This window comes from Cherax quadricarinatus, chromosome 59 (assembly GCF_038502225.1).
Source record: "Cherax quadricarinatus isolate ZL_2023a chromosome 59, ASM3850222v1, whole genome shotgun sequence".
NCBI classification, from domain to species: Eukaryota; Metazoa; Arthropoda; class Malacostraca; order Decapoda; family Parastacidae; genus Cherax; species Cherax quadricarinatus.
The window spans coordinates 7,815,115-7,841,157 of NC_091350.1; the positions used below are offsets into that span (position 1 = coordinate 7,815,115).

At 38.4% G+C, this 26,043-nt stretch overlaps 1 protein-coding gene across 2 annotated transcripts in view; it reads left to right on the forward strand.

Moving 5' to 3' along the window:
• The window catches only part of LOC128698710 (protogenin), an 865,689-nt gene that overhangs the window by 808,697 nt on the left and 30,949 nt on the right, over positions 1-26,043 (forward strand). For both annotated transcript variants that reach the window (XM_070097691.1, XM_070097692.1), the window contains one exon: positions 20,770-20,957. In XM_070097691.1, the coding sequence (XP_069953792.1) occupies positions 20,770-20,957 (188 nt within the window). The remainder of the gene's footprint in view (positions 1-20,769; positions 20,958-26,043) is intronic.

A 26,043-nucleotide genomic window follows, 5' to 3' on the forward strand; every position in this document is an offset into this window, starting at 1 on the left:
TGAAACGTCGTTGTAAGCTCCTCTCTTCTATGTGCGGTTTATTTGTGCATTGTTCCAGTCACGGTATTGTGCCTTTTTTTGTTATTTACAAAAAGAATGACTTGGAGGGTGTATAAATCTGTAGTGGAAGGAAGGCAGGGTAGGGATTATCCTAGGATAGGTTGGAGGGAGAGGGTAAAGGAGGTTTTATGTGCAAGGGGCTTAGACTTCCAGCAAGCATGCATGGGTGTATAAGATAAGAACAAGTGGAGGCAAATGGTTTTTTGTGAGTTAACATGCACTTGGAGTGTGTGCAAAGTAACATTAAGAGATTCATGAAAATTGGTTAGCTAGACTTGAGTCCTGGAGGTAGGAAGTACAATGTCTATGTTTTGAAGGAAGGGTGGAGATATGTTGCAGTTTTTTAATTGTACTATTGTAAGTATGCCTCAGGCAAGACATTGACGGAATGAGTGACGATGAGAGTGTTTCTTCATTTTCGGGTCACCCTACCTCAGTGGGAAGTGGCCAGTGTGTAAAAAAAATTTTGGTTTAATATTTTTGACAATATTGGTAGGATTAAAATGACCTCATAACGGGGGTGGTGCCAAAGGGGGTGCAAGAGGCTTCAGGCCCCTCTCTCAAATTCCTTCAGTCTCTAGATAAAATTAGTAATAATAATAATGCTATTTCAAAATGAAGTCTCCAACCAGATAACCACCTGTATACCATATAGAAATTCTAGCGCCACCCGTCTCATGAGCCTAATTTTGGACTAGGCCATGAGGACAGTGAACTCTGAAATCAACTACTACCCATAATTACTACAAACCATTCAATGTCTGTAACTATTAACCCTTAAACTGTCCAAACATAGATCTGCATTCATGTGCGTAGTGCTCCGAACGTAGATCTATGTTTGATTTTACATGCTTTCTTACGTAAAAAAAACAAAAACGTAGATCTACATTCAAAGCACTATGCACGTGAACGTAGATCTATGTTTGGACAGTTTAAGGGTTAAAACTTAACCTTCTTCCATATAAGTAGAACTACACATGCCACAAAAGTTCATTTCCATACTTTTGTAACTGCAGAGTATTGAAAAAAGAGGGTAAGGCAGAAACAAGGTATATATTATATGAGTGACTCTGATTTTAATACCTCTATAACAGTAAAAAAATTAAATGAATTAAACAACATATGGGTCAAGCACATGACACTGCTTTGAGAGGACTTCACCTAGGAAGACAAAAGTACATTTAGTTGGTGACCACTTCCACCTTAGAGAATAGGGTAAGAAATTGCACAAGAAATGAATATTATCAGGTACATGAAAAAATGGATAAGAAAATCTGAGCTTGCTTCCCCTATTGTTTGCATAACAATAGTATCAAAGTACCTCGCATAGCTATGAGCAATAAAATCTAATGGATGGGCCATTGAGCTGGCAACGATGACAGTTCAACTTGATTTATCTATAATATGGCATCTTTGCTCTGCCCATAAGTTTTGAAGAGCCTACCTGTATGTAAGAGGGTAAATAAGGAGGAGGGATTGTTAACTGTGGAGGTGTTCTCAACTAGCAACCATATGAGATGCTCTTTACAAGGTAACTTTTCTACCTATTAAGTCGTCCGATCTTTCAGGACGCTGTAAAATAACCGTAGACCTTCTGGGAAACCTTGGATTGAAGAACTGTGCCAGTGGTCAGCTGTCAAAATATTGACTATCAATAAGGTATCTGAACACCCTCCTCCCCAACTCCGCTTACATTCCTTCATACAGTAGCAAGCAGTATACTCGTGTAGTTTCTATAGTTACAAAAATATAATGATTCACTTTACTGACATTATGTACATTGTACAGATTGCACATTTTATGTAAATCTGCATACTTGTAGTCAACTCACATATAAGGAACATTCACAGAACATAGTTTTAAGTAGTGCAGTAATGATTAAAACACCTCGAAGCTCCTCTGTAGAATGTCAGTTTTTCTCTTACAGTCCCCACACTAATAAATGAGGTGTGTACTGTAAGATCTTCCTGCTAGCTTAGTAAAATATTTCATGGTGAGTGCAGTGGATCATCACTTATCAACCTAGATAGGAACAAGAAGAATGGGTTGTTAGACAAAAAAAAAATTTTTTTTAAGAACATGAATTTTCCAATAGAAGCCCATACCATAACTTGAGATGGGGACCATGACAAAAATATTCTGTATCTAATTCCTATTAGTTTCCATTAATGTGAAATCTACAAAATAAGTACTCAACAAAGACAGGTCCATTGTAAAATAGAGGCATAGTGATGTTATACAGTTCCCTTATAGGTGCAAAACAAACTAAAAAATATAAAGCATCAAAGTATCGAGAGAAGTATAAAGTTTTTGTTATTGTGTTAAATGATTGTGATGACTCCTAGGCTGCCTGTTGTTAAGTTAGTGGGTTACAGCAGCCCTTAAGTCATTTGCAATTTCAACTCAGGGATCATCAGAACCCTTCAACTCAACAGTAACAAAAGCATGTGATACCTCTCTCAATATTTTGATAATGTTCCATAAATTTTTATATGCATTTATAAAATGGGGTTATAACAGTTTCTGTTGACTGCGGATAGAGGAAACGCCTGATTTAGTTCCATCTTTGGAAACCTGTGTAACGATAACATACAGTAAGACCTCTCATTAAAGGATCACTCATTAATGGATTTTGGTAATTTCAGACAAAAAAAAAAAATTGCTAAGTAGGGATCTACTGTATTTTCATTTCAAACATCCATACTGTATATTTTATCCCAAAACACATTAAAATTTTTAAAAATAATTCTAAACATCTCCATATATATATATATAATAGTAATCAAATAAAAGAAATACATATTTCTTGATCAAATTGTACCAAGCAAACTGGAGCCCTTTACACCTGCACCAGTCATATAGTGAAGGCAAATTCACTTGATAAAGTAACAGCTAAGAAAACTAAATAAGAATTGTGTCAAGACAGAGGTATGGATATGTACACCATGAAAGTTGAGTGGAACGGTGTAGCTGACACTCCTCCCCCTCTCTCCTCCATCCAATAAATATGACATTATTAGCTCCTCGTGCACAGATTGTAAATAAAATTCGGATGTGTAGTAGAGTGTTGCATTATTATATTCACAAAAAAAGTACTAAATCCATAAGAAGTGAGTTTGAACAACCTAGTTTTAATGCTGGAGTGTAAAGCATCACTATTACATCCCACCACACTGCACTTACACTGTCTCCCAATCTTATTGCTGTCTTATTCCTTCTACAATTGTCTGTGATATATAAATGCAAAGTAAAGTTACTAGTAGTGGTGGTGTATACACAAATAACCCACACATAGGAGAGAAAAGCTTATGATGATGTTTCGGTCTGACTTGAACCATGTACAGTCACACTAACACAGAGAGGAGGAGCCAGTATATATAGGTGAGCTGGACAAGAATGGTACCAAGGGAGGGAGGGAGTGGTGGTGGTGATGGTGGCAGTAGTAGTAGTAGTAGTAGTAGTAAGGCTGGTGGCAGTAGTAGTGGTGGTGGTAGTAGAAAGTAGGGAGAGTAATTTTAGTGGGACAAGAGATAGAAAGGAGAGGGAAGGGTGAAGGGAAATAATAGTAATGGTAGTGGCAAAAGTAGTAGGAGTAAAAATAGTAGTAGTAGTAGAAATAGGGTCTGTCTAAGGACAGGAAAAAGGAGCACTGCAGGAGAGCTTAGGGCCCAAAAGGGGGTGGACTGAAGAACAGAGCACCCTTAGACAGAAGAAAGAAAAAGAATATGAGAAAAGGTGGAGGGATGAGGAAGACAGGATCAGGTTAAGTCATGAGTGTTCTGATGTTTGAAGTATTTGACATTGTAATGAGAAAGGAAGGCATCTACAGAGACAAAGCCAGGACTAAGATTCTCATAAGGAAAGTTACGTTTATAAAGGGTGATTCTTCAAGATGACGACTGTGACAGTTGGATGTAGGGTGGACAGTGTTAGCAGAGGACCAGTTAATAGGATGACTGTGATCTCTAACATGACAGAAAAGAACATTATTAGTGTCGGCAAGCCTAACACTTCTTTTGTGCGCTTTGAGTTTGTCAGAAAGAGAGCGGCCAGTTTCTCCAAAGTACTGAAGAGAACAAGAGGAGCATGAAATAGAGTAGACACCAGGGGCATCTTTAGTGGGAGGAGAGGTACAAACTAGACATCAAATTTACTTTTCACCAAACTGACATCCTTCACAATAATCTGGGTTAAAAATCTGAAATCTCATCTTATCATCTCCAATCCTTTTCTTATTGATATATTTATCCAACCTCTTTTTAAAACTACTCAAGATTTTGATGTGATATTTTTGTGGCTTCAACACCCTTGTTACCTGAAGACCATTGCAAGAAGTATTTGTATGGTATTTACACAAACCATAAATAAGAAACATAAGGAGGGAGAAACAGTGGGAGAGGACGGAGGGATGAGCAGTGGGAGGGAATGAGGGAGAAGCAGTGGGAGGGAGAGAGGTATGGAGGGTTTTAGTGAGGGATGTAATCACCAAGAGGTCATGTCCCTCTCAGATCCAACCATTCTCATATGTAGAATGGTTGCGTATTATTATCATCATCATTAATATGGCATCCTCAAGACTAATAAGACACTCTTAGTGATTTTAATGTGTACATACGTGCCAGCACAATAAGTTTATTTAGGTACAGGTACTCATAAGTATAATTATCAGAGTACAGTAGGGCCCCACATATACAGCAGGTTAAGTTCCAGGCTACCGGTGGAAAGTGGACATCTCCAGAAAGTGGAACATCATTTTTTTGCACTTATAAATACCAAATAACAAGTTTATACTAACATATATTAAGTTAGCAATACAACTAGCCATTAAAAACAATAGAAAGTAAAATACACACACAGTGCACCCATTACTTACCTTAAAATATTAGTAGTCCTAATGTAGGGTGAGAGGTGAGTAGTATTTATTTGTAGGAAGTCAGGTGTGGGAAGTATGAAAGTCAGCCTGGCCAGGCTACCCCACCCCCACCCACATGTAATATACTATGGTACATTTAAAGTGCCCCAGAGCGATAAAATGCATATACAGTATATACAGTGGACCCCACCGTTAGGCAGCCGCGACTTTCATGAAATCCGACTTTTGGCAAGTTTATTCGGCAATCACGGTTCGTGATTGGATTCTCGATTCAGTGACCGTCTGGTACGTGTCCACCCGTCAGCATGCACACAAAGCCAGTCTCCCGCCCTATTCACACTCAGTGTGCCATTGTTTACCAGCGCGTGACCATCACCTCACGGGTTCATACAACACATTTCATAATAAGCCATTGTTTTTTGTGCTTGCAACTGCTAAATAAGCCACCATGGGCCCAAAGAAAGCTCCTAGTGGTAGCCCTCTGGTAAAGAAGGTGAGGAACACGATAGAATTCAAGAAAAAACTCGTAGCAAAGTACCAAAGTGGAGGAGGAAGAGAGAGGGGGAGAATGTGCCTTCTACAGTGATTCAGTGATTCTACGATATGTACGATACTAAAGCAGCAGGTATCGATAAAGGCTATAGCTCCAGCCAGAGATAAAGTGTAGAATTAACAGTGTAGCAAGTAAGTTAAGTGACTAAGTGATAGAAAAACAACATGAAAGTAACTCTCCAATGTTGTTGGATGTGTATAGGACCGCTGAACATAGACTGGCCTGCTATCTTCCACCACCCTAAACCTCTGCTAGCATCTCCTTCATCAAACTAACTCATTAAACTAACATCTCCTCCAAGGTAAGTGTAACTATAAAAGTGTAAGTATAAAAGTAAATATAAGTGTAAATATAAAAGGACCCCAGTGGAAATAAGTCACTCTTGACTTTTTTGGGTTATCCTAGGTACTTTACACATATGCTGCTATGTATGATAATCCATGTATGTAACTGTATTTGTGTATACCTGAATAAACTTACTTATTTATAAATTAAAATGTAAATACAGGTACCATCCGACTTACGACCGAGTACGGTTCCGACAAACCGGTCGTAAGTCGAATCTTACTACTGAATATCAACATCACATTTTTGTAATGACTTTATTTTATTGTTTTATTTTGGTATTTCATTTTTTACTTTACTTTTTATGCTGTTAGTACTGTATTTTATACTGTAAGGTTTAGGATAAACACTGTGTACAACACAAACAGTTGCTTATTTCCCAGAAATTTGGCATAGAAAACATGGTCGTAAGTCGAATGGTCATACGTCAAGCAGGTCGTAAGTTGGATGGTAGGTGTATTTCTTATTTATTAATTAAACTGTAAATATTTCTTATTTATAAATTAAAATGTAAATATTTCTTATTGATAAATTACATACATTGTTTAAGTGTGATAGTGTTGGTGGGTTCTGCTGGTGCCACCACCTCCACTGTATGGTTTGTCTCAGCAGCCCTTATAAGCCCAACAACAACACTTCCATCACTTTACTCCTCTCATACATTATGACATATTTTATTCATTCTAGAGTATATATTATATTTCTGTGTTATTAATATTGTTTATTATGTTATATTAGATGAATTGTGATAGATAAATAAACCGTAGAGATGATATTAGCGTCATATTGAAGCATAAATTCGCGTCCCTCTCGCCTCCTACCTGTCTGCTATACACCAACAAGAGTCTTCAATAAAGGTCAGGTGTGATGTTAAATGTTCATTTATCCATATTATTAGTGCTTTATATTTATTTGTTATTGTTTTCTGTATGCAAATCTATATTTTTTGTTGATACTTTTGGGTGTCTCAAACAGATTAATTGGATTTCCATTATTTCTTATAGGGAAAATAGATTCGCCAATCGGCAGACTCTCTGGAACAGATTAATCATGAAACTTGGGGGTCCACTGTATGTAAAAACATGAAATAACTTTAAAACATTTGAAATATTGTAAATTTGCTGGACATAATGGAGAGACACGGTGCTCGTGGAACTCATGGAGAATGTAAACAAACTGGGTGGGGTGCTTTGACCATATTAGAAAATCGGGGGGGGGGGGAGCCGTATAGCAAGTTTTGGTCGTCTGATCGACTGCTCGGATTTGGAAAAACTCGCACAAGGATGCGCTCGCAAGTAGAAGTTCCACTGTATGTGCGTGTGTGTGTTTTTTTTTCTCAACAAACTGGCCGTATCCCACCAAGGCAGGGTGGCCCAAAAAGAAAAACGAAAGTTTCTGTTTTTAAATTTAGTAATTTATACAGGAGAAGGGGTTACTAGCCCCTTGCTCCCGGCATTTTAGTCGCCTCTTACAACACGCATGGCTTATGGAGGAAGAATTCTGTTCCACTTCCCCATGGAGATAAGAGGAAATAAACAAGAACTAGAAAGAAAATAGAAGAAAACCCAGAGGGGTGTGTATATATATACTTGTACATGTATGTGTAGTGTGACCTAAGTGTAAGTAGAAGTAGCAAGACGTACCTGAAATCTTGCATATTTATGAGACAGAAAAAAGACACCAGCAATCCTACCATCATGTAAAACAATTACAGGTTTCCGTTTTACACTCACTTGGCAGGGTGGTAGTACCTCCCTGGGCGGCTGCTGTCTGCGAACATACTACCTAGGAAAAATGTATATACAGTGGACCCCCGGTTAACGATATTTTTTCACTCCAGAAGTATGTTCAGGTGCCAGTACTGACCGAATTTATTCCCATAAGGAATATTGTGAAGTAGATTAGTCCATTTCAGACCCCCAAACATACACGTACAAACGCACTTACATAAATACACTAACATAATTGGTCACATTCGGAGGTAATCGTTATGCGGGGGTCCACTGTATATAGATATATATATATATATATATATATATATATATATATGTCATGCCGAATATGTAAAACTGGTCAATTAGCAAGAACTCATTTAAAATTAAGTCCTTTCCAAAATTTTCTCTTATACGTTTAAAGATATATTTTTTTCATTAATGTTGATGTAAAAATTTATAATTTTGCACCAAAAGAATCTTAGAAAACTTACCTAACCTTATTATAACAAGAACAATTTATTTTAGCCTAACCCAACTAAATATATTTTAGATTTGTTTACAATAATTTAATACTAAACAAACACAGTGAAATATATTTTTTTCGTTAGGCTCAGAATGATTTTGGCGAAATTATTGCATACACAAATTTTCGCTTGTCCTATATGGCAAGATGAGCGTTGCTATTTAAGCCAAGATGGCAAGTTCTGCCTATTCGGCACGACATATATATATATATATATATATATATATATATATATATATATATATATATATATAGAATATATATATATATATATAATCTATCTATCTATCTTTCAACACACCGGCCGTATCCCACCGAGGCGGGGTGGCCCAAAAGGAAAAATGAAAGTTTCTCCTTTTACATTTAGTAATATATACAGGAGAAGGAGTTACTGGCCCCTTGCTCCTGGCATTTTAGTCGCCTCTTACAACACGCATGGCTTACGGAGGAAGAATTCTGTTCCACTTCCCCATGGAGGTAAGAGGAAATAAACAAGAACAAGAACTAGTAAGAAAATAGAAGAAAATCCAGAGGGGTGTGTATATATGTGCTTGTACATGTATGTGTAGTGTGACCTAAGTGTAAGTAGAAGTAGCAAGACATACCTGAAACCTTGCATGTTCATGAGATAGAAAATGGACACTAGTAATCCTACCATCATGTAAAACAATTACAGGCTTTCGTTTTACACTCATTTGGCAGGACGGTAGTACCTCCCTGGGTGGTTGCTGTCTACCAGCCTACTACCTATTATATATACACATATACATATACACAAAACTCGCTATATGGCTCCCCCAATCTGGCTCTCTAATATGGTAACTGCACCCCAACCAGTTTGTTTACATTCTCCATGAGCACCGCTTCTCTCCATTATGTCTGGAAACTTTCCAAAATTTCAAGTGTTTTAAAGTTATTTCATATTTATATACAGTGGACCCCCGCCTTACAATATTAATTCATTCCAGAAGTCTGTTCGGGTGCCGTTACCGAATGAATTTGTTCCCATAAGGAATATTGTAAATTAGATATGTCCATTTCAGACCCCCAAAAATACATGTCAAAAGCACTTAAAAAAATACACTTACATAATTGTTTGAGTTGGGAGCTGATCGTAAGGCGATGGTCCACTGTATACAGTACAGTGGACCCCCAACTTACGATGACCTCAACATACGATAAAACCGACTTATGATGCTTTTCAGCGTAAAAATTTGACCCCGACCTATGTTGAAAAACTTACATCATTTGTCCCATATGCATCCATGCGTCTGGCTGGCCTGCCTTCAGTTAGTGTGCCAATGTTTACAAGCCAGTGCGGTCGTTTCCATGCATACATTCGGAACATTTTGTATTATTCCAGTGCTTTTAGTGCTTGTAACTGCTAAATAAGCCACCATGGGCCCAAAGAAAGCTTCTAGTGCCAACCCTGTGGTAAAAAGGGTGAAAATTACTATTGAAATTAGGGAAGAGATAATAAGTTTGAAAGTGGAGTGCGTGCCTCTGAGCTGGCCAGGTTGTACAACAAACCCCAGTCACCCATCGCTACTATCCTGGCCAACAAAAAGGCAATCAAGGAAGCTGTTGTTGTGAAAGGTGCAAGTATCTTTATGAAACATAGATCGCAAGTACTCGAAGATGTTGAGAGACTGTTATTGGTTGGATAAACGAAAAACAGATATCAGGAGATAGCATCTTTCAAGAGATCATTTGTAAAAAGGCAAGGCAGTTGCATGATGATTTAATTAAAAAAATGCCTGCAACTAGTGGTGATGTGAGTGAATTTAAGGCCAGCAAAGGTTGGTTTGAGAGATTTAACCCCTTGACTGTCGCAACCCCCAATCCTGAAAAAAAATTGTTTTTTCTTATGAAATGATAGAGAATCTTGTCCCAATTGTAATGACACCAAAACAACGAAATTTGATGGAAAACTGACGGAATTACGCTCTCACGAAGTTAGCGACCTTGGCGATATTTACAAATCGGCGAATTCGCCCACTTTGAGCCCTATTTTCGGCTAATTTCATTGTTCCAGTCGACCAAACTCATAGCTATTTCTTTAGAACTCCATTTTTTCTATCGACTGAGTACAAGAAACTGCCCATTTACCAATTTCAACTACTCAATAACGTGGTCAGAAATTTGCAATTTGGCCAATTTCACGAAAATTAAAAAATATGACAATTTCAAAATAGGGTCCAGAATGAACAATGCAGACATTCCTGGCTCTAAAATAAAATTTTCTTTATTCATCAGTTATGTCTCCAGGCCCCTCTGGTATTACTCTTGCTTTCTATCTTGAATTTTTATTCAAACAAAAAATAGAAGATTTACTGTTATGCAGACTACTGCAATACTGTAATAATTGTACAGATAATGTCAACCCATTCATGACTGCATATTAGAATGGCTAGTTGGACATTTATTGGAGAATGACATCATTTGTTTACTTTTGAACATTGGCAAAAATCAAACATTTCCCCTATTTTGAGCTCCATTTCCAGTTTCTTTTTATAGTAAAACCAATCAAAATCACTCTATTTCTATAGTATGTTTTCCATTCTATTAAATGAGACCAAGAAAACGAGAATACAATCATAAATACTATACAAAATTAGACCACAAAGTCAGCATTTTAATTAAAAAAAAAAACTTTTTTAATTAAAAAAAAAAACGAGTTTTTTTTTCTCATTATGCGCTGCCTGCTCCAGGATTTTTTTATATGGTGCACACTGACCACACAGACTCATTCTCTCACATGTGGGCCTACCAGCTTTCTCCTGCTTGATTTGAAGCCGCTTAAATTTATGAGTATGTATATTTACGTCAAACACGATACCTCATAAGACGTATATATACGACCGAAACAGTCAGTGGGTTAAGAATCGTAGTGGCATACATGGTGTGATAAGGCATGGTGAGGCTGCCAGTTCAGACCAAAAAGCAGCTGAAAAGTATGTGCAGGAATTCAAGGGGTACATAAAGGCTGCAGGATTGAAACCCCAACAAGTGTTTAATTGTGACGAAACAGGCCTGTTTTGGAAGAAAATGCCAAACAGGACCTACATTACACAGGAGGAAAAAGCACTGCCAGGACACAAGCCAATGAAAGACAGGCTAACCTTAATGTTGTGTAGTAATACTAGTAGGGATTGCAGAGTGAATCCTCTACTTGTGTATCACTCTGAAACTCTCAGAGTGTTCAGGAAAAACAATGTTGTCAAGGCTAATTTGTGTGTGATGTGAAGGGCAAACAGTAAGGCATGAGTCACTAGGGACTTTCACTATGACTGGTTTTACCATGTGTTTGGCCCCACTGTGAGAAATTACCTCCTGGAAAATAAATTGGACCTTAATGCCTCCTGGTATTAGACAATGCTCCTGGTCATCCTTCAGACTTGGCAGAGCGAATTTCGGGGGAGTTGAGCTTCATTAAAGTGAAGTTTTTGCCTCCTAATACCACTCCTTTCCTCCGGCCCATGGACCAGCAGGTCATTTCAAATTTCAAAAAACTGTACACCAAAGGAATGTTTCAAAAGTGCTTTGAAGTGACCTCAGATACTCGATTGACCCTAAGAGAGTTTTGGAAATATCATTTTAGTATCCTCAGTTGTGTGAGCCTTATAGGTAAGGCTTGGAAGGGAGTGACTAAGAGGACCTTGAACTCTGCTTGGAGGAAATTGTGGCCACAATGTGTAGAAGAGAGGGATTTTGAAGGGTTTGGGGCTAACCCTCGGTAGCCTATGCCAGTTGTGGAATCTATTGTGGCATTGGGGAAGTCCATGGGGTTGGAGGTTAGTGGGGAGGATGTGGAAGAGTTGGTGGAGGACAACAATGAAGAACTAACCACTGATGAGCTGCAAGAGCATCTGCAAGAGCAAGAGGCCACAGCTGAGGAAATTGCTTCAGTGGAGGGGAGAGAGAAATTGAGGAAGTTGCCTTCTTCAAAGATTAAGGAAATGTGTGCAAAGTGGGTTGAACTGCAAACCTTTATGGAAGAAAATCACCCTGACGCAGCTATTGCAAGACGTGCTGGTGACTATTACAATGACAATGTTGTGAACCACTTTAGGAAAATCTTAAAGGAACGAGAGGTACAGAGCTCTATGGACAGATTTTTGGTGCAACAGAGGTCCAGTGACTCAAGTTGTTCCCAATGGCATTAACCCTTTGAGGGTCGACAGGCCCTCTCTGAGACTCGTTCTCAGGGTCGGCCAAATTTAAAAAAAAAACAAAAAGTTTTCTTATGAAAAGATAGAGAATCTTTTCCCGATCATAATGACACCAAAATTAAGAAATTTGTTGGAAAACTTACGGAATTATGCTCTCGTGAAGTTAGCGGTCTCGGCAATGTTTATGCATTGGTGATTTTGCCCACTTTGAGCCCCATTTTCGGCCAATTCCACTGCACTATTCGACAAAAAAACATGAATATTTCGCTAGAACTCCATTTTTTCTATCGAATGAGTGCAAGAAACCACCCATTTACCAATTTCAACTATCCAATACAGTGGTCAGAATTTAGCAATTTTGCCAATTTCACACAAATTTCAAAAGATGCCAATTTCCGAATAGGGTCCAGAATAAACAAGAAAGACATTCCTGGCACTAAAATGACATTTTCTTTGTTCATTAGTCACGTCTCAAGGCCCCTCTTACATTCTTTTGCTTTCCACTTTGAATTTTTATTCTCACAAAAAATAGAAGATTTACTGTTATGCAGACTACTGCATTAGTGTAAAAAATGGTATGAATAATATTGGCGCACTTGCAAAAGAATATTAGACTCACCAGTTGACATGTATTGGATGCTTGGCATGATTTGTTTACTTTTGAACATTGGCAAAAATCGAACATTTCTGCTACTTTGAGCTCAATTTCAAGGTACTTTTCATTGTAAAACCAGTCAAAATCATCTCAATTTCTGTAATATGTCTTCCATTCTATAAAATGAGACCAAGGAAACTAGAATACAACAATAAATACCATACGAAAATACAGTGCAAAGTCGCTGTTTTATTCCAAAAAAACGGTCAAATTTTTTTTTTCTCATTATGCACTGTGTGCTGCAGGATTTTTTTTTATACTGTGCACACTGACCACATAGACCCATTCTTTCATATGTAGGCCTACCAGCTTTCTCCCACTAGATTTGAGGCTTACTAGTACGTCAAAAACCCTGGGTCGTAAGCCGTACTAGTACGGCCGAAACCCTCAAAAGGTTAAAAGAAAAAGGGAAGTAACCCTGGAAAAGAACTTGCTACCTAAAGTCTTTATGGAAGGGGAGTCCCCTTCCAAAAAACAATATGTACACCTCCATCATCTCCCCTCCTCCCATCCCATCACTCATCACCACATCTTCAATGAAGGTAAGCGTCATTTATTCTTCATTATGCAATATATATTGTGCATGTATCCTTCTGTTTGTGTGTAGGAAAATGTATATTTCATGTGGTAAAAATATTTTTTTTTCATACTTTTGGGTGTCTTGAACGGATTAATTTGATTTCCATTATTTCTTAGGGGAAAATTAATTCGGCTTACAATAATTTCGTCTTACGATGTGCTCTCAGGAACGGATTGATATTGTAAGTCAGGGGTCCACTGTACTCTGATAATTATACTTATGTTTAACTGCACCTAAATAAACTTACACACTGTGCTGGCTTGCAGTTAGACTAAGAGTGACTTATTAGTCTTGAGGATGCCATATTAATAATGATGATGATAATGCACAATAATCACTCTTGAGGCGCATTAAATGTCATATATTATGTTAGTATAAACATTTTCATTAATCCGTCCTAGGATATTTTTTCAAAATTATTTAATAAACATGCTATGTATCATATAAACATGATAAATATACCCCACTGTGAAATAAATTAATATAAATATCAGATGATAGATGTAGATGAATGTGTATCAACCATAACCAGACATGTTCGTCTGTTTCTTTACATCCTCTGCATCTCTCTCCTTTCTCATTTACTCGTTCTCTCATTTATTCGTTTTACTTCGTTTACTCGCCTCTACATTAAGACTACAAATATTTTATGGTAATTAATAAATGTACTGTATGTGCATTTTATCGCTCTAAGGCACTTTAAATGTCGTAGTATATTACTGTGTGGGTGGGGTGTGGTGGGCTAGGCTGACCTGACCTGGCTGGTTACCATACCTTCCACACCTGACTTGTTACAGTAAATACAGTGGACCCTCACCTAACGAACGCATCGCATAATGTTAAATCCGCCTAGCGATACATTTTAAAGCAAAAATTTTGCCTCGGCTAGCGCTAAAAAACTCGCTCAACGCGATTCGTTCGAGACGCGTCCACATGCGGCCTGAGCCCGCCTCACTTGTTCCGTGGGGGCCAGTGTTTACAAGCCAGGCACCTCGGTCGCTTCCAAACATACAATTGGAACATTTCATATTATCACAGCCTTTTTAGTGATTGCACCTGCAAAATAAGTCACCATGGGCCCCAAGAAAGCTTCTAGTGCCAACCCTGCAGGAAAAAGGGTGAGAATTACTTTGGATATAAAAAAAGAGATCATTGCTAAGTATGAAAGTGGAGTGCGTGTCTCCGAGCTGGCCAGGTTGTAGACAAAACCCCAATCAACCATCGCTACTATTGTGGCCAAGAAAATGGCAATCAAGGAAGCTGTTCTTGCCAAAGATGCAACTTTGTTTTCAAAACAGAGATCGCAAGTGATAGAAGATGTTGAGAGACTGTTATTGGTGTGGATAAACGAAAAACAGATAGCAGGAGATAGCATCTCTCAAGCGATCATACGTGAAAAGGCTAGGAAGTTGCATGAGGATTTAATTAGAAAAATGCCTGCAACTAGTGGTGATGTGAGTGAATTTAAGGCCAGCAAAGGTTGGTTTGAGAGATTTAAGAATCATAGTGGCATACATAGTGTGATAAGGCATGGTGAGGTTGCCAGTTCAGACCACAAAGCGGCTGAAAAATATGTGCAGGAATTCAAGGAGTACATAGGCAGTGAAGGACTGAAACCTGAACAAGTGTTTAATTGTGACAAAACAGGCCTGCTTTGGAGGAAAAGGCACTCCCAGGACATAAGCTTATGAAAGACAGGCTTACTTTGTTAATGTGTGCTAATGCTAGTGGTGATTGCAAAGTGAAGCCTTTATTGGTGTATCACTCTGAAACTCCCAGAGTGTTCAGGAAAAACAATGTCCTCAAGGCTAATTTGTGTGTGCTGTGGAGGGCAAACAGTAAGGCATGGGTCACTCGGGACTTTTTCTATGACTAGTTACACCATGCATTTGCCCCCACTGTGAAAAATTACCTAACTGAAAAGAAATTAGATCTTAAGTGCCTCCTGGTATTACACAATGCTCCTGGTCATCCTTCAGACGTGGCAGAGCGACTTTCTGCGGAAATGAGCTTCATTAAGGTCAAGTTTTTGCCTCCTAATACCACTCCTCTCCTGCAGCCCATGAACCAGCAGGTCATTTCCAACTTCAAGAAACTGTACACAAAAGCTATGTTTGAAAGGTGCTTTGTAGTGACCTCAGAAACTCAATTGACTCTAAGAGAGTTTTTGAGAGATCACTTTAGCATCCTCAATTGTGTAAACATTATAGGTAAGGCTTGGGAGGAAGTGACTAAGAGGACCTTGAACTCTGCTTGGAAGAAACTGTGGCCAGAATGTGTAGACAAAAGGGATTTTGAAGGGTTTGAGGCTAACCCTGGGAATCCTATGCCAGTTGAGGAATCCATTGTGGCATTGGGGAAGTCTTTGGGGTTGGAGGTTAGTGGGGAGGATGTGGAAGAGTTGGTGGAGGACAATGACGAACTAACCACTGATGAGCTGCTGGATCATCTTCAACAGCAAGAGGCCAGACCTGAGGAAACTGCTCCGGAGGAGGGGATAGAGAAATTGAAGAAGTTGTCTACTTCAAAGATTAAGGAAATGTGTGCAATGTGGCTTAAAGTGCAAACCTTTTTTGATGAAAATCACCCTCACATAGCTATTGCAAGCCGTGCTGGTGACTATTACACTGACAATGTTGTGAAACACTTTAGGAATGTCATAAAGGAACGGGAGGTACAGGCCTCTTTGGACAGATATGTTGTGCGACAGAGGTCCAGTGACTCTCAAGCTGGTCCTAGTGGCATTAAAAGAAGGGAAGTAACCCCGGAAAAGGACTTGCCACCTCAAGTCCTAATGGAAGGGGATTCCCCTTCTGAACATTAACACCATCCACAGTCTCCCCTCCTCCCATCCCATCAATCATCACCAGATCTTCAATAAAGGTAAGTGTCATGTAACTGTGCATGTCTTCTTCAGTTTGTGTATTAAAATTAATATTTCATGTGGTAAAAATTTTTTTTGTTCATACTTTGGGGTGTCAGGAATGGATTAATTTGATTTCCATTATTTCTTATGGGGTGTACTGTGTGTGGATTTTACCTTTTATTATTTTTAATGCCTAGTTCTATTGCTAAATTAACATATGTTGTGTAAACTTGTTATCTGGCATTTATGTGCATTTATAAGTGGAAAAAATGGAGTTCCACTTTCTGGCAATGTCCACTTTCTGGTGGTAGTCTGGAACCTAACCTGCTATATAAGTGGGGCCCTACTGTATGTATATTTATATTCATATTCTTTCTTTCAACACACTGGCTGTATCCCACTGAGACACCGTCGAAACCCCTAATCCTGAAGTGTCTCCCAGTGTCAAAAAAATATTTGAAAAAAAAAAAAAAAATTCTTATGAAAATGTTAAGATTATTTTTCTGATTGTTTTAGTCCAAAAAAATTTTTTGCCATCAGTACTTACCGAGATATGGAGGCGTGAAGTTGGCAGAAAATGAGCCACGTATGGCAACAGGAGTGACTGACTCTCACCCGGTAAAGTTCGGTTTACTTTTATTCGAAGATTTCTTGTATTTTTTCATTATTTTATATTTTCACATAACTTATGTGGCCTGTGAGACCAAAGTAAGGTGCAGTGTTCATATATACATTCATTGAATATAACACAATTATAGCAAAAACACTAGTATCATCATATTGTTTACAAAACTTGTTTACACAAACAAATAATATAAAAAATTGTTTATTACGATTGTTCTATAACATATATACACCTACCATCCGACTTACGACCGAGTTCGGTTCCGAGAAACCGGTCATAAGTCGAAATGGTCATAAATCGAACTTTACTGCTGAATATCAACAAAACATTTTTGTAATGACTTTATTTTATTGTTTTATTTTGGTATTTCATGTTTTACTTTACTTTTTATGTTGTTAGTACAGTGGACCCACGCTTTACGATCACCTCTCAATGCGACCAATTATGTAAGTGCGTTTGTACGTGTATGTTTGGGGGTCTGAAATGGACTTATCTAATTCACAATATTCTTTATGGGAACAAATTCGTTCAGTACTGGCACCTGAACGTACTTCTGGAATGAAATAATATCGTAAACCGGGGGTCCACTGTACTGTATTTTATACTGTAAGGTTTAGGATAAACACTGTGTACAACACAAATAGTTGTTCATTTCCCAGAAATTTGGCATAAAAAACACGGTCGTAAGTCGAGTGGTTGTAAGTCGAGTGGTCGTAAGTCGAGCAGGTCGTAAGTCGGATGGTAGGTGTACATATGTACAGTCACTGTACACTTTTCTAGAACTGCTGCAGCTTATGGAATTCTTTGAAAGATGGGTGTATGGACAATCGTGTTTTTACACTCCTCACACATAAAACGAGTGTCTCTGCATTTTTGTGGGCGTTTTGTGGTATGTGCACAGACATAACACCTCTTCTGAGCATTTTTCTTGAAAGCAGTAGCAGGCAGTGGTATGGGTAGTGATCACTAGGCCTCAGACCAGAAGGCATGTGTTGATAATTTTGTGGGTGCTGGTCTGTTGCAAGTGTTGTTCCTTGATACTCAAATATTATTTGTCTGATAACTGACAAACAAAATTCACCATATTTGGGTTTGTTGTTGGTCTTCATCTTATACATATTATAAGCATTCAGCATGGAAATGTCAAGAAGATGGAAAAATAGTTTTATGTACCACTTATAACTCTTGCAAACACAATCAGCAAACCAAATCTGCATGTCACATTTGTCCACTAAGCGCATATTGAGGTTGTAATCCATCACAGCTGCAGGTTTTACAATGGGTTCATTGGTCTCTCTATTCTGCTTGCCACTGTCTATCATTTCATGTTGGTGGACTGATGTCAGCAGTGTGACATTACGTTTGTCATGCCACCGAAATGCCATGATGTCATTGGCAGCAAACACCTGAACATCACCTCTATGAGTGCCAGCGTTGAACCTGGGCATATGTTTATGATTTCCACGCACTGTGCCACACACATCTGTCATGTTCACTCGCAAGAAATCACTGAGTAAAGGGCTTGTGTACCAGTTATCAGTATATAAAATATGCCCCTAACCAAGATATGGTTCCATCATTGTTCTAACCATGTAACCAGAGATACCCAGTAACTTCCTGGTATCTTGCAATGTTTTACTGCCAGTGTACACAATTATATCCAAAACCAGACCACTTTTGCAATCACACAGCACAAATAACTTTATACCAAAACCTTTCCTCTTACTTGGTATATACTGCTTGAATGAGAGTCTGCCTTTGAACAAAATGAAAGACTTATCAATAACAAGCTCCCTGAAGGGATAAAATACATACAGCACTTTTGTTTCGGGTAAAAACATTTCTGATCTTATATAACCTGTCGCGTCTGTCAGGCCTTGTTTTGTCTGAAAAGCGTAGCATACGTAACAGTAGCACAAATCTATTCACTGGTATAATGTCGCCAAAAGCTGGGGTTGAAATCAGGTGGTCTGTCGACCAGTATGTGTTGACACTGTGCTTATACACATGTGGCATAAGCATTATTGTGGCAAAGAATAGATACATCTCTGTCACAGTTGTGTCCTTCCACTGGTGTACGCGTGATCTTGGTGAAAGAATTGTGTTTGCCATGGTGTACTCAAAGAATGTATTGCTTTCCTTGACAATAATGTCCATCAGGGGTTCATCGAAGAATAACTGAAAGCATTCCAGTTCAGTAGCATTGCTCCCAAGTGTACATGATGGCCGTATTCCACTTTGTGTTTCATGAAAGTCGTGTGGATTGGGAACAAAATTGCCATCTTGCTGCCAATCCCAGATGCAGTCTACTGGTGGGTTCTGGATATTGAGAGGTGGTTGTGGTTGTGCAGGTTGTGGTTGTGGATGTTGTTGGAGTGTGGGGTTGGTTGAGGCTGGTTGTGGTTGTGCTGAGTTAGCAGCGTCGGTAGTAGCGTGGCCAGCTGGTGGTGCCACATGACTCATGCCACCACCACTATCACCACCACCATCTGCTGGTCGCCGTTGCCCAGCGGTGAGAGTAGCCACTCTCATTGCTGAGGTCCAGGTAATAAACCTTGGAAATTAACATGAACATCTGCTGCCTCACTCACATCATTCATACCCATTGTAACAATATTGTCATCGTCACTATCAGTTCGTGGTGTAGGGCCACGGGATGTACTCTGAGATTTACTCCTTCCCCTTGGAACAACATATGACACTACCAGAATGCATGCTATGTCGTATATACTGCTGCTTCACTGGAGAATATTCACTCTCACTGTCACAACTAGAATTGCTTTCAATAGCTTTGAAATCACTATTACTATCACTTTCACTGCTCACATCTGAGTCTTGTACATGGGCAAATAGTTTTCTCTTTTGTCCTGGTACAGATGAACTTGAATTAGACAGCCCAGCACCAGATGTGGATGATTGTGGGTCATCTGGATTTTCATCACTAATTATGTTATCCTGGGTGCTGCTTTCGGTCACACCCACTCCAAAACCATGAAATTCACTTTCACTGGCACTTCCATCACTGTTAGAGCTATCACTTGGGAACAAAAGACCTCCAATTCGCCGAGGAGTGAGGTACTTCTTACCGTGAAGCATGGTGAAAATGGACTACCAAGATGGCATTCCCACAATGCACCACTGAGTCCTCGATTTTTTTCAGAGGGTGCACACCCACCACTCAGACCCATTCTCTCTCATGTAGGCCTACCAGCTTTCTCCCGCTTGATTTGAAGCCACTAGAATTTATGCGTATAAATACGTCAAACACGGTGGCTTGTAAAACGTATATATACGACTGAGACAGTCAAAGGGTTAAACTTTAGTAATGTATACAGGAGAAGGGGTTACTAGCCCCTTGCTCCCAGCATGTGAGTCGCCTCTCACAACATGCATGGCTTACAGAGGAAGAATTCTGTTCCATTTCCCCATGGAGATAAGAGAAAATAAACAAGAACAAGAACCAGTAAGAAAATAGAAGAAAACTCAGAGGTAGGTAGGTATGTGTGTGTGCACAGTAGTGTGACCTAAGTGTAAGTAGAAGTAGCAAGACATACCTGAAATCTTGCATGTGTATGTATGAGAAAGAAAAAAATACACCAGCAATCCTACCATCATGTAAAACAATTACAGGCTTCTGTTTTACACTCATTTAACAGGACAGTAGTACTTCCTTGGGCAGTTGCTGTCTACCAGCCTACTACCTACAATATATATATGCCAAGTCTATCTTATTTACTTATTAATTTGTAAAGGTAAATAAAAATTAATTATGTTCTTACTATGAACTGTCTTCTTTTTGCAGTACCAACAACCCCAAAGGACTTCAGTTATGAACCCACTGATGCTTCTACTATACGCTTGAAATGGGCAATGCCTCAAGATACAAGTGGGAGTATCCAGAAATATGAGATTCTCTTTTCCCTTGATAAGAACAAACCTTTGTCAGCTTGGGAGGTGCAGAAGGTTGAAAAGGAAGCAACCTCAGATACTGTAAGTCTATAATATATATTATAGAGTATTATCCTCTCATGGTATTGTGCCTTTTTGTTATTTATCCTCTTATTAGTAGGTATTCGTATAATGAGATCATTTTGGTCTGGCTTTCTTATGTAAACAGATTAATCAGCAAAGCAACATCCATGAATTCATTTGACAATAGAAACACAGTACTGCAAAAGGAAATGCTCCTAATCCAGAATAATTGGGACTGTCACACTCATGCAGGTCCTTTTTTGCAGTAGACAGTTTTTCATTATAAATGTCAAAAGCTGTTGTAAAATAATAATAAATAACCTTAGTAAAAACCCATCCAGAGAACTTAACTATTGTGTCCACTGTCATGGATGTCAATGACATCAAGTTACTTTGTTTTACTGCTAACATTTTATTTTTTAGGCAGTCTATTCCTTTTAACCCTTTCAGGGTTTCTGACGTACTAGTACGGCTTCCGCACCAGGGTTTTTGACGTACTAGTACGCCTAAATTCTAGCGCCCTCAAATCTAGTGAGAGAAAGCTGGTAGGCCTACATATGAAAGAATGGGTCTGTGGTTAGTGTGCGCAGTATAAAAAAAATCCTGCAGCACACAGTGCGTAATGAGAAAAAAAAACTTTGACAGTGTTTTTGGTTTAAAACAGCGACTTTGCACTGTATTTTCGTATCGTATTTATAATGGTATTCTAGTTTTCTTGGTCTCATTTTATAGAATGGAAGACATATTACAGAAATTGAGATGATTTTCATTGGTTTTACAATGAAAAGTACCTTGAAATTGAGCTCAAAGTAGCAGAAATCTTTGATTTTTGCCGAAGTTCAAAAGTAAACAAATCATGCTACTCGTCCAATACACGTCAACTGGTGAGTCTAATATTCTTTCACAAGTGCGCTGATATTATTTATACCATTTCTACACTAATGCAGTAGTCTGCATAATGGTAAATCTTCTATTTTTTGTGAGAATAAAAATTCAAAGTGGAAAACAAAAGAATGTAATAGGGGCATGGGGACGTGACTAATGGACAGAGGAAATGTTATTTTAGTGCCAGGAATGTCTTTCTTGTTTATTCTGGATCCTATTTGGAAATTGGCATCTTTTGAAATTTGTGTGAAATTGGCAAAATTACTCAATTCTGACCACTTTATTGGATAGTTGAAATCGGTAAATGGGTGGTTTCTTGTACTCATTCGATAGAAAAAATGGAGTTCTAGTGAAATAGTTATGATTTTTGTCGACTAGTACAATGGAATTGGCCGAAAATAGGGCTCAAAGTGGGCAAAATCACCGATGCGTAAACATCTTCGAGACTGCTAATTTCGTGAGAGCATAATTCCGTAAGTTTTCCATCAAATTTCATACTTTTGGTGTCATTATGATCGGGAAAAGATTCTCTATCTTTTAATAAGAAAAAATAATAATTTTTGTTTTTTTTTTGAAAATTTGGCGACCCTGAGAACAAGTCTGGGAGAGGGCCTGTCAACCCTGAAAGGGTTAAGTATACATGTATTTACCATGAGACTACTGTATATAGACTGTGTATATATATATATATATATATATATATATATATATATATATATATATATATATATATATATATACACAGTGGAACCTCACCTAACAAACGCATCGCATAACTTTAAATCCGCCTAGTGATACATTTTAACGCAAAAATTTTGCCTCGGCTAGCGCTAAAAAACTCGCTCAACGCGGTTCGTTTGAGACGCATCCACGTGCGGCCTGAGCCCGCCTCACTTGTTCCTTGGGTGCCAGTGTTTACAAGCCAGCCACCACGGTCGCTTCCAAGCATACAGTCGGAACATTTCATATTATCACAGCCTTTTTAGTGATTGCACCTGCAAAATAAGTCACCATGGGCCCCAAGAAAGCTTCTAGTGCCAACCCTACAGCAAAAAGAGTGAGAATTGCTATGGATATGAAGAAAGAGATCATCGCTAAGTATGAAAGTGGAGTGCGTGTCTCCGAGCTGGCCAGGTTGTAGACAAAACCCCAATCAACTATCACTACTATTGTGGCCAAGAAAACAGCAATCAAGGAAGCTGTTCTTGCCAAAGGTGCAACTTTGTTTTCGAAACAGAGATCGCAAGTGATAGAAGATGTTGAGAGACTGTTATTGGTGTGGATAAACGAAAAACAGATAGCAGGAGATAGCATCTCTCAAGCGATCATATGTGAAAAGGCTAGGAAGTTGCATGAGGATTTAATTAGAAAAATGCCTGCAACTAGTGGTGATGTGAGTGAATTTAAGGCCAGCAAAGGTTGGTTTGAGAGATTTAAGAATCGTATTGGCATACATTGTGTGATTAGGGGAGGGTCCACTGTATGTTGAAACTGGATGGATTTTTCATTTTGAATGAGAAAGACTTGAATCTGGACTGCTTCAGCTCTGGACTATTATAAATATGCATGGGCATGCTGGGGTAGATTAAGGGGTCTGGGAGAATTAGCCTTTGTCTCATTGATCATAGGTTTAAAAAACAAAACATGGGAGTTCTGAGGAAAAATGAAGAGAAACTATATGACTGCTCAAGTCAAACTCACCTTTGATGCAGCAAGTAGCGGCAGCAACAGCAGCGACCTCCAAGCTCTGTACTTTTCTCCAACTATCAGAGCCACCAATGCTCCTATGATGACCTAGTTACAAGCAAAACTGCACTACCCAACGTAGCACCCAGAATGACCAAAGATTACCAACAGTGAAACCTACAAATCAAAAATAATAGAGATCAAAGGAAGACTGCCCTCAAACCCAAAGCAACACCCCGCTGCCAGCCGAACAGCGTAACCCTAAGCTTTGTATAACTACAACTTCTTCTTAACTACAACAATTCCTGTAGTATTATGAGGCGCAATCTCAGAGGAAACAGCACCAAGGCCAGCAAGAAAACACCGAAAAATCAACTATTCAACAAGTGTAGCCAGGAGGATGCTGGCCCAGCTACCACCCCTCACCACCGCTCAAGGCAACACCACAACAATAACAACAAACATGGCTGCCCCCAGCCCATCCACCCCTCTCTTCCCCGGATTCAACCTACCAAGTAGTCTCTCAGGTATGACCAACGATCCAGATACCCTAAAGTCATGCATCTCCACCTTAGTTATTGAAAATATGAGTCTTCGAGAGACACTAACAAAACAAGACACCAGGATGACACAACTCGAGAACAAAATCCTCAGTCTTGAACAAAAGTTATCAACACCAGGAATGACTGACTATGGCAAGACCATCCATAGATAGCCATGCAGAACAAATAATATCGTTTAATACAAAGGTTGAAAAAGCAGTAAAAGAATGGAAGAACAACTTAGATAACCAGTTCAGTGACTACTTTGCTCTCCAAGAAGATAAAACTGAACAAGATAAACTATCGGATGCAGTAATAGTTAACAGTCCACTTTTTGCCAGTGATATGAACCAAACAAACAGTAAAGAAATTACTCTGCAGATCATAAAGGACCAAACAAGTGTTATTGTACCAGAGTCTGAAATAAAAGAAGCCAGGTTACTAGGATCCCATGGTAGAAAAAGTGTTATGCTTAGATTCCACTCACATGACAGGAAAAAAGACTTAATTATTGCATCTATTAAAGTAAAGAAAGAGGTATACATAAATGAGTGTCTTACCAAAAAATGTCAGAACCTCCTGTATAGAGTCAGAAAACTTAAGCGGGAGAATAATGACACGATACACCAATGCTTCACAAGGGATGGGAAAATTCTAGTTAGGAAAACGAATGTAGGTCAACTGTACACAATCACGAACGAGAATGATCTATCACGATTTCTCAGGGATATTAATCTTACAGAGAATAATTAAACAATGTCCAACCTAAAAGCCTACGTAGTGTAGCGTATGTTTTGCTCCATTATTGTTCAAATTTCATAGTACAATCTCTTAGTAATTAAATAATCAACTACCTCATTTTGTGATTTTACTAGTAAACATAAGTCACCTTATGTAATTTTCTTATTTACTATTGTTTGCTTAAATATTAGCTGAATTGATACTTTCTCTGTCCATATTACTACCTCATATTTTTTTAAATACTATTAATTGATATTACTTACTAAAATTAATAATTAATTACCATTTTTACTATCAGTACAATTTACTCTTAACATTTTTGACATCATTTAATTACCATTACTTGTCTAATTACCATAACCTGTTTTAACCCTTTGAGGGTCCGTCCCGTAGATCTACGGCTTTATGTTCAGGGTCCAAACCATAGATCTACGTCATGAGCTCAGCTCACTCTGATAAACTGTGAGTGGTACATTTGGGCCTAGATATGAGAGAATACATCTATGTGGTATGTGTGCACCACATAAAACAGATCCTGCAGCACGCTATGTATAATGAGAGAAAAAAACTGAAATCATGATTTTTCGATTAAAACAGCGACTTTGCAGTGTTTTTTCGTATGTTTTTTATAGTTCTATTTGCTATTTCTTGGTCTCATTTGATAGAATGGAAGACATATTACAGAAATAGAGATGATTTTCATTGGTTTTAGCACTGGAAATGGCTTGAAACTGAGCTCAAAGTAGCAGAAATGTTAAATTTTTGCCGATATTCAAGAGTAAACAAATGACCTCACACGTCTAATACATGCCAGCTGGTGGGTCTAATATGCATTCACAAATATGGTGATATTTATATAATTATTACAGTATTGCATAACAGTAAATCTTCTATTTTTTGGTGTGAATAAAAATTCATTATGTGAATAAAAAATCAAAATGGAATTTATTTGTAAAGCCTCAAAACGTAACTAATGAACAGAGGAAATGTTAGTTTAGTTCCAGGAATACCCACATTGTTTATTCTGGACCCTATTTTGAAATTGGAATATTTTGAACTTTGTGTTAAATTGGCCAAATTAACAATTTCAGATCACTTTAATTTGTAGTTGAAACAGTTGACTTGGCGATTTCTTGTGCTCAATCGATAGAATAGAAGTAATACTAGTGAAATAGCTAAGAATTTGGTTGACTGGAATAACGTAATTGGCCTAAAATGGGAGTCAAAGTCGGCAAAATCGCCGATTCGTA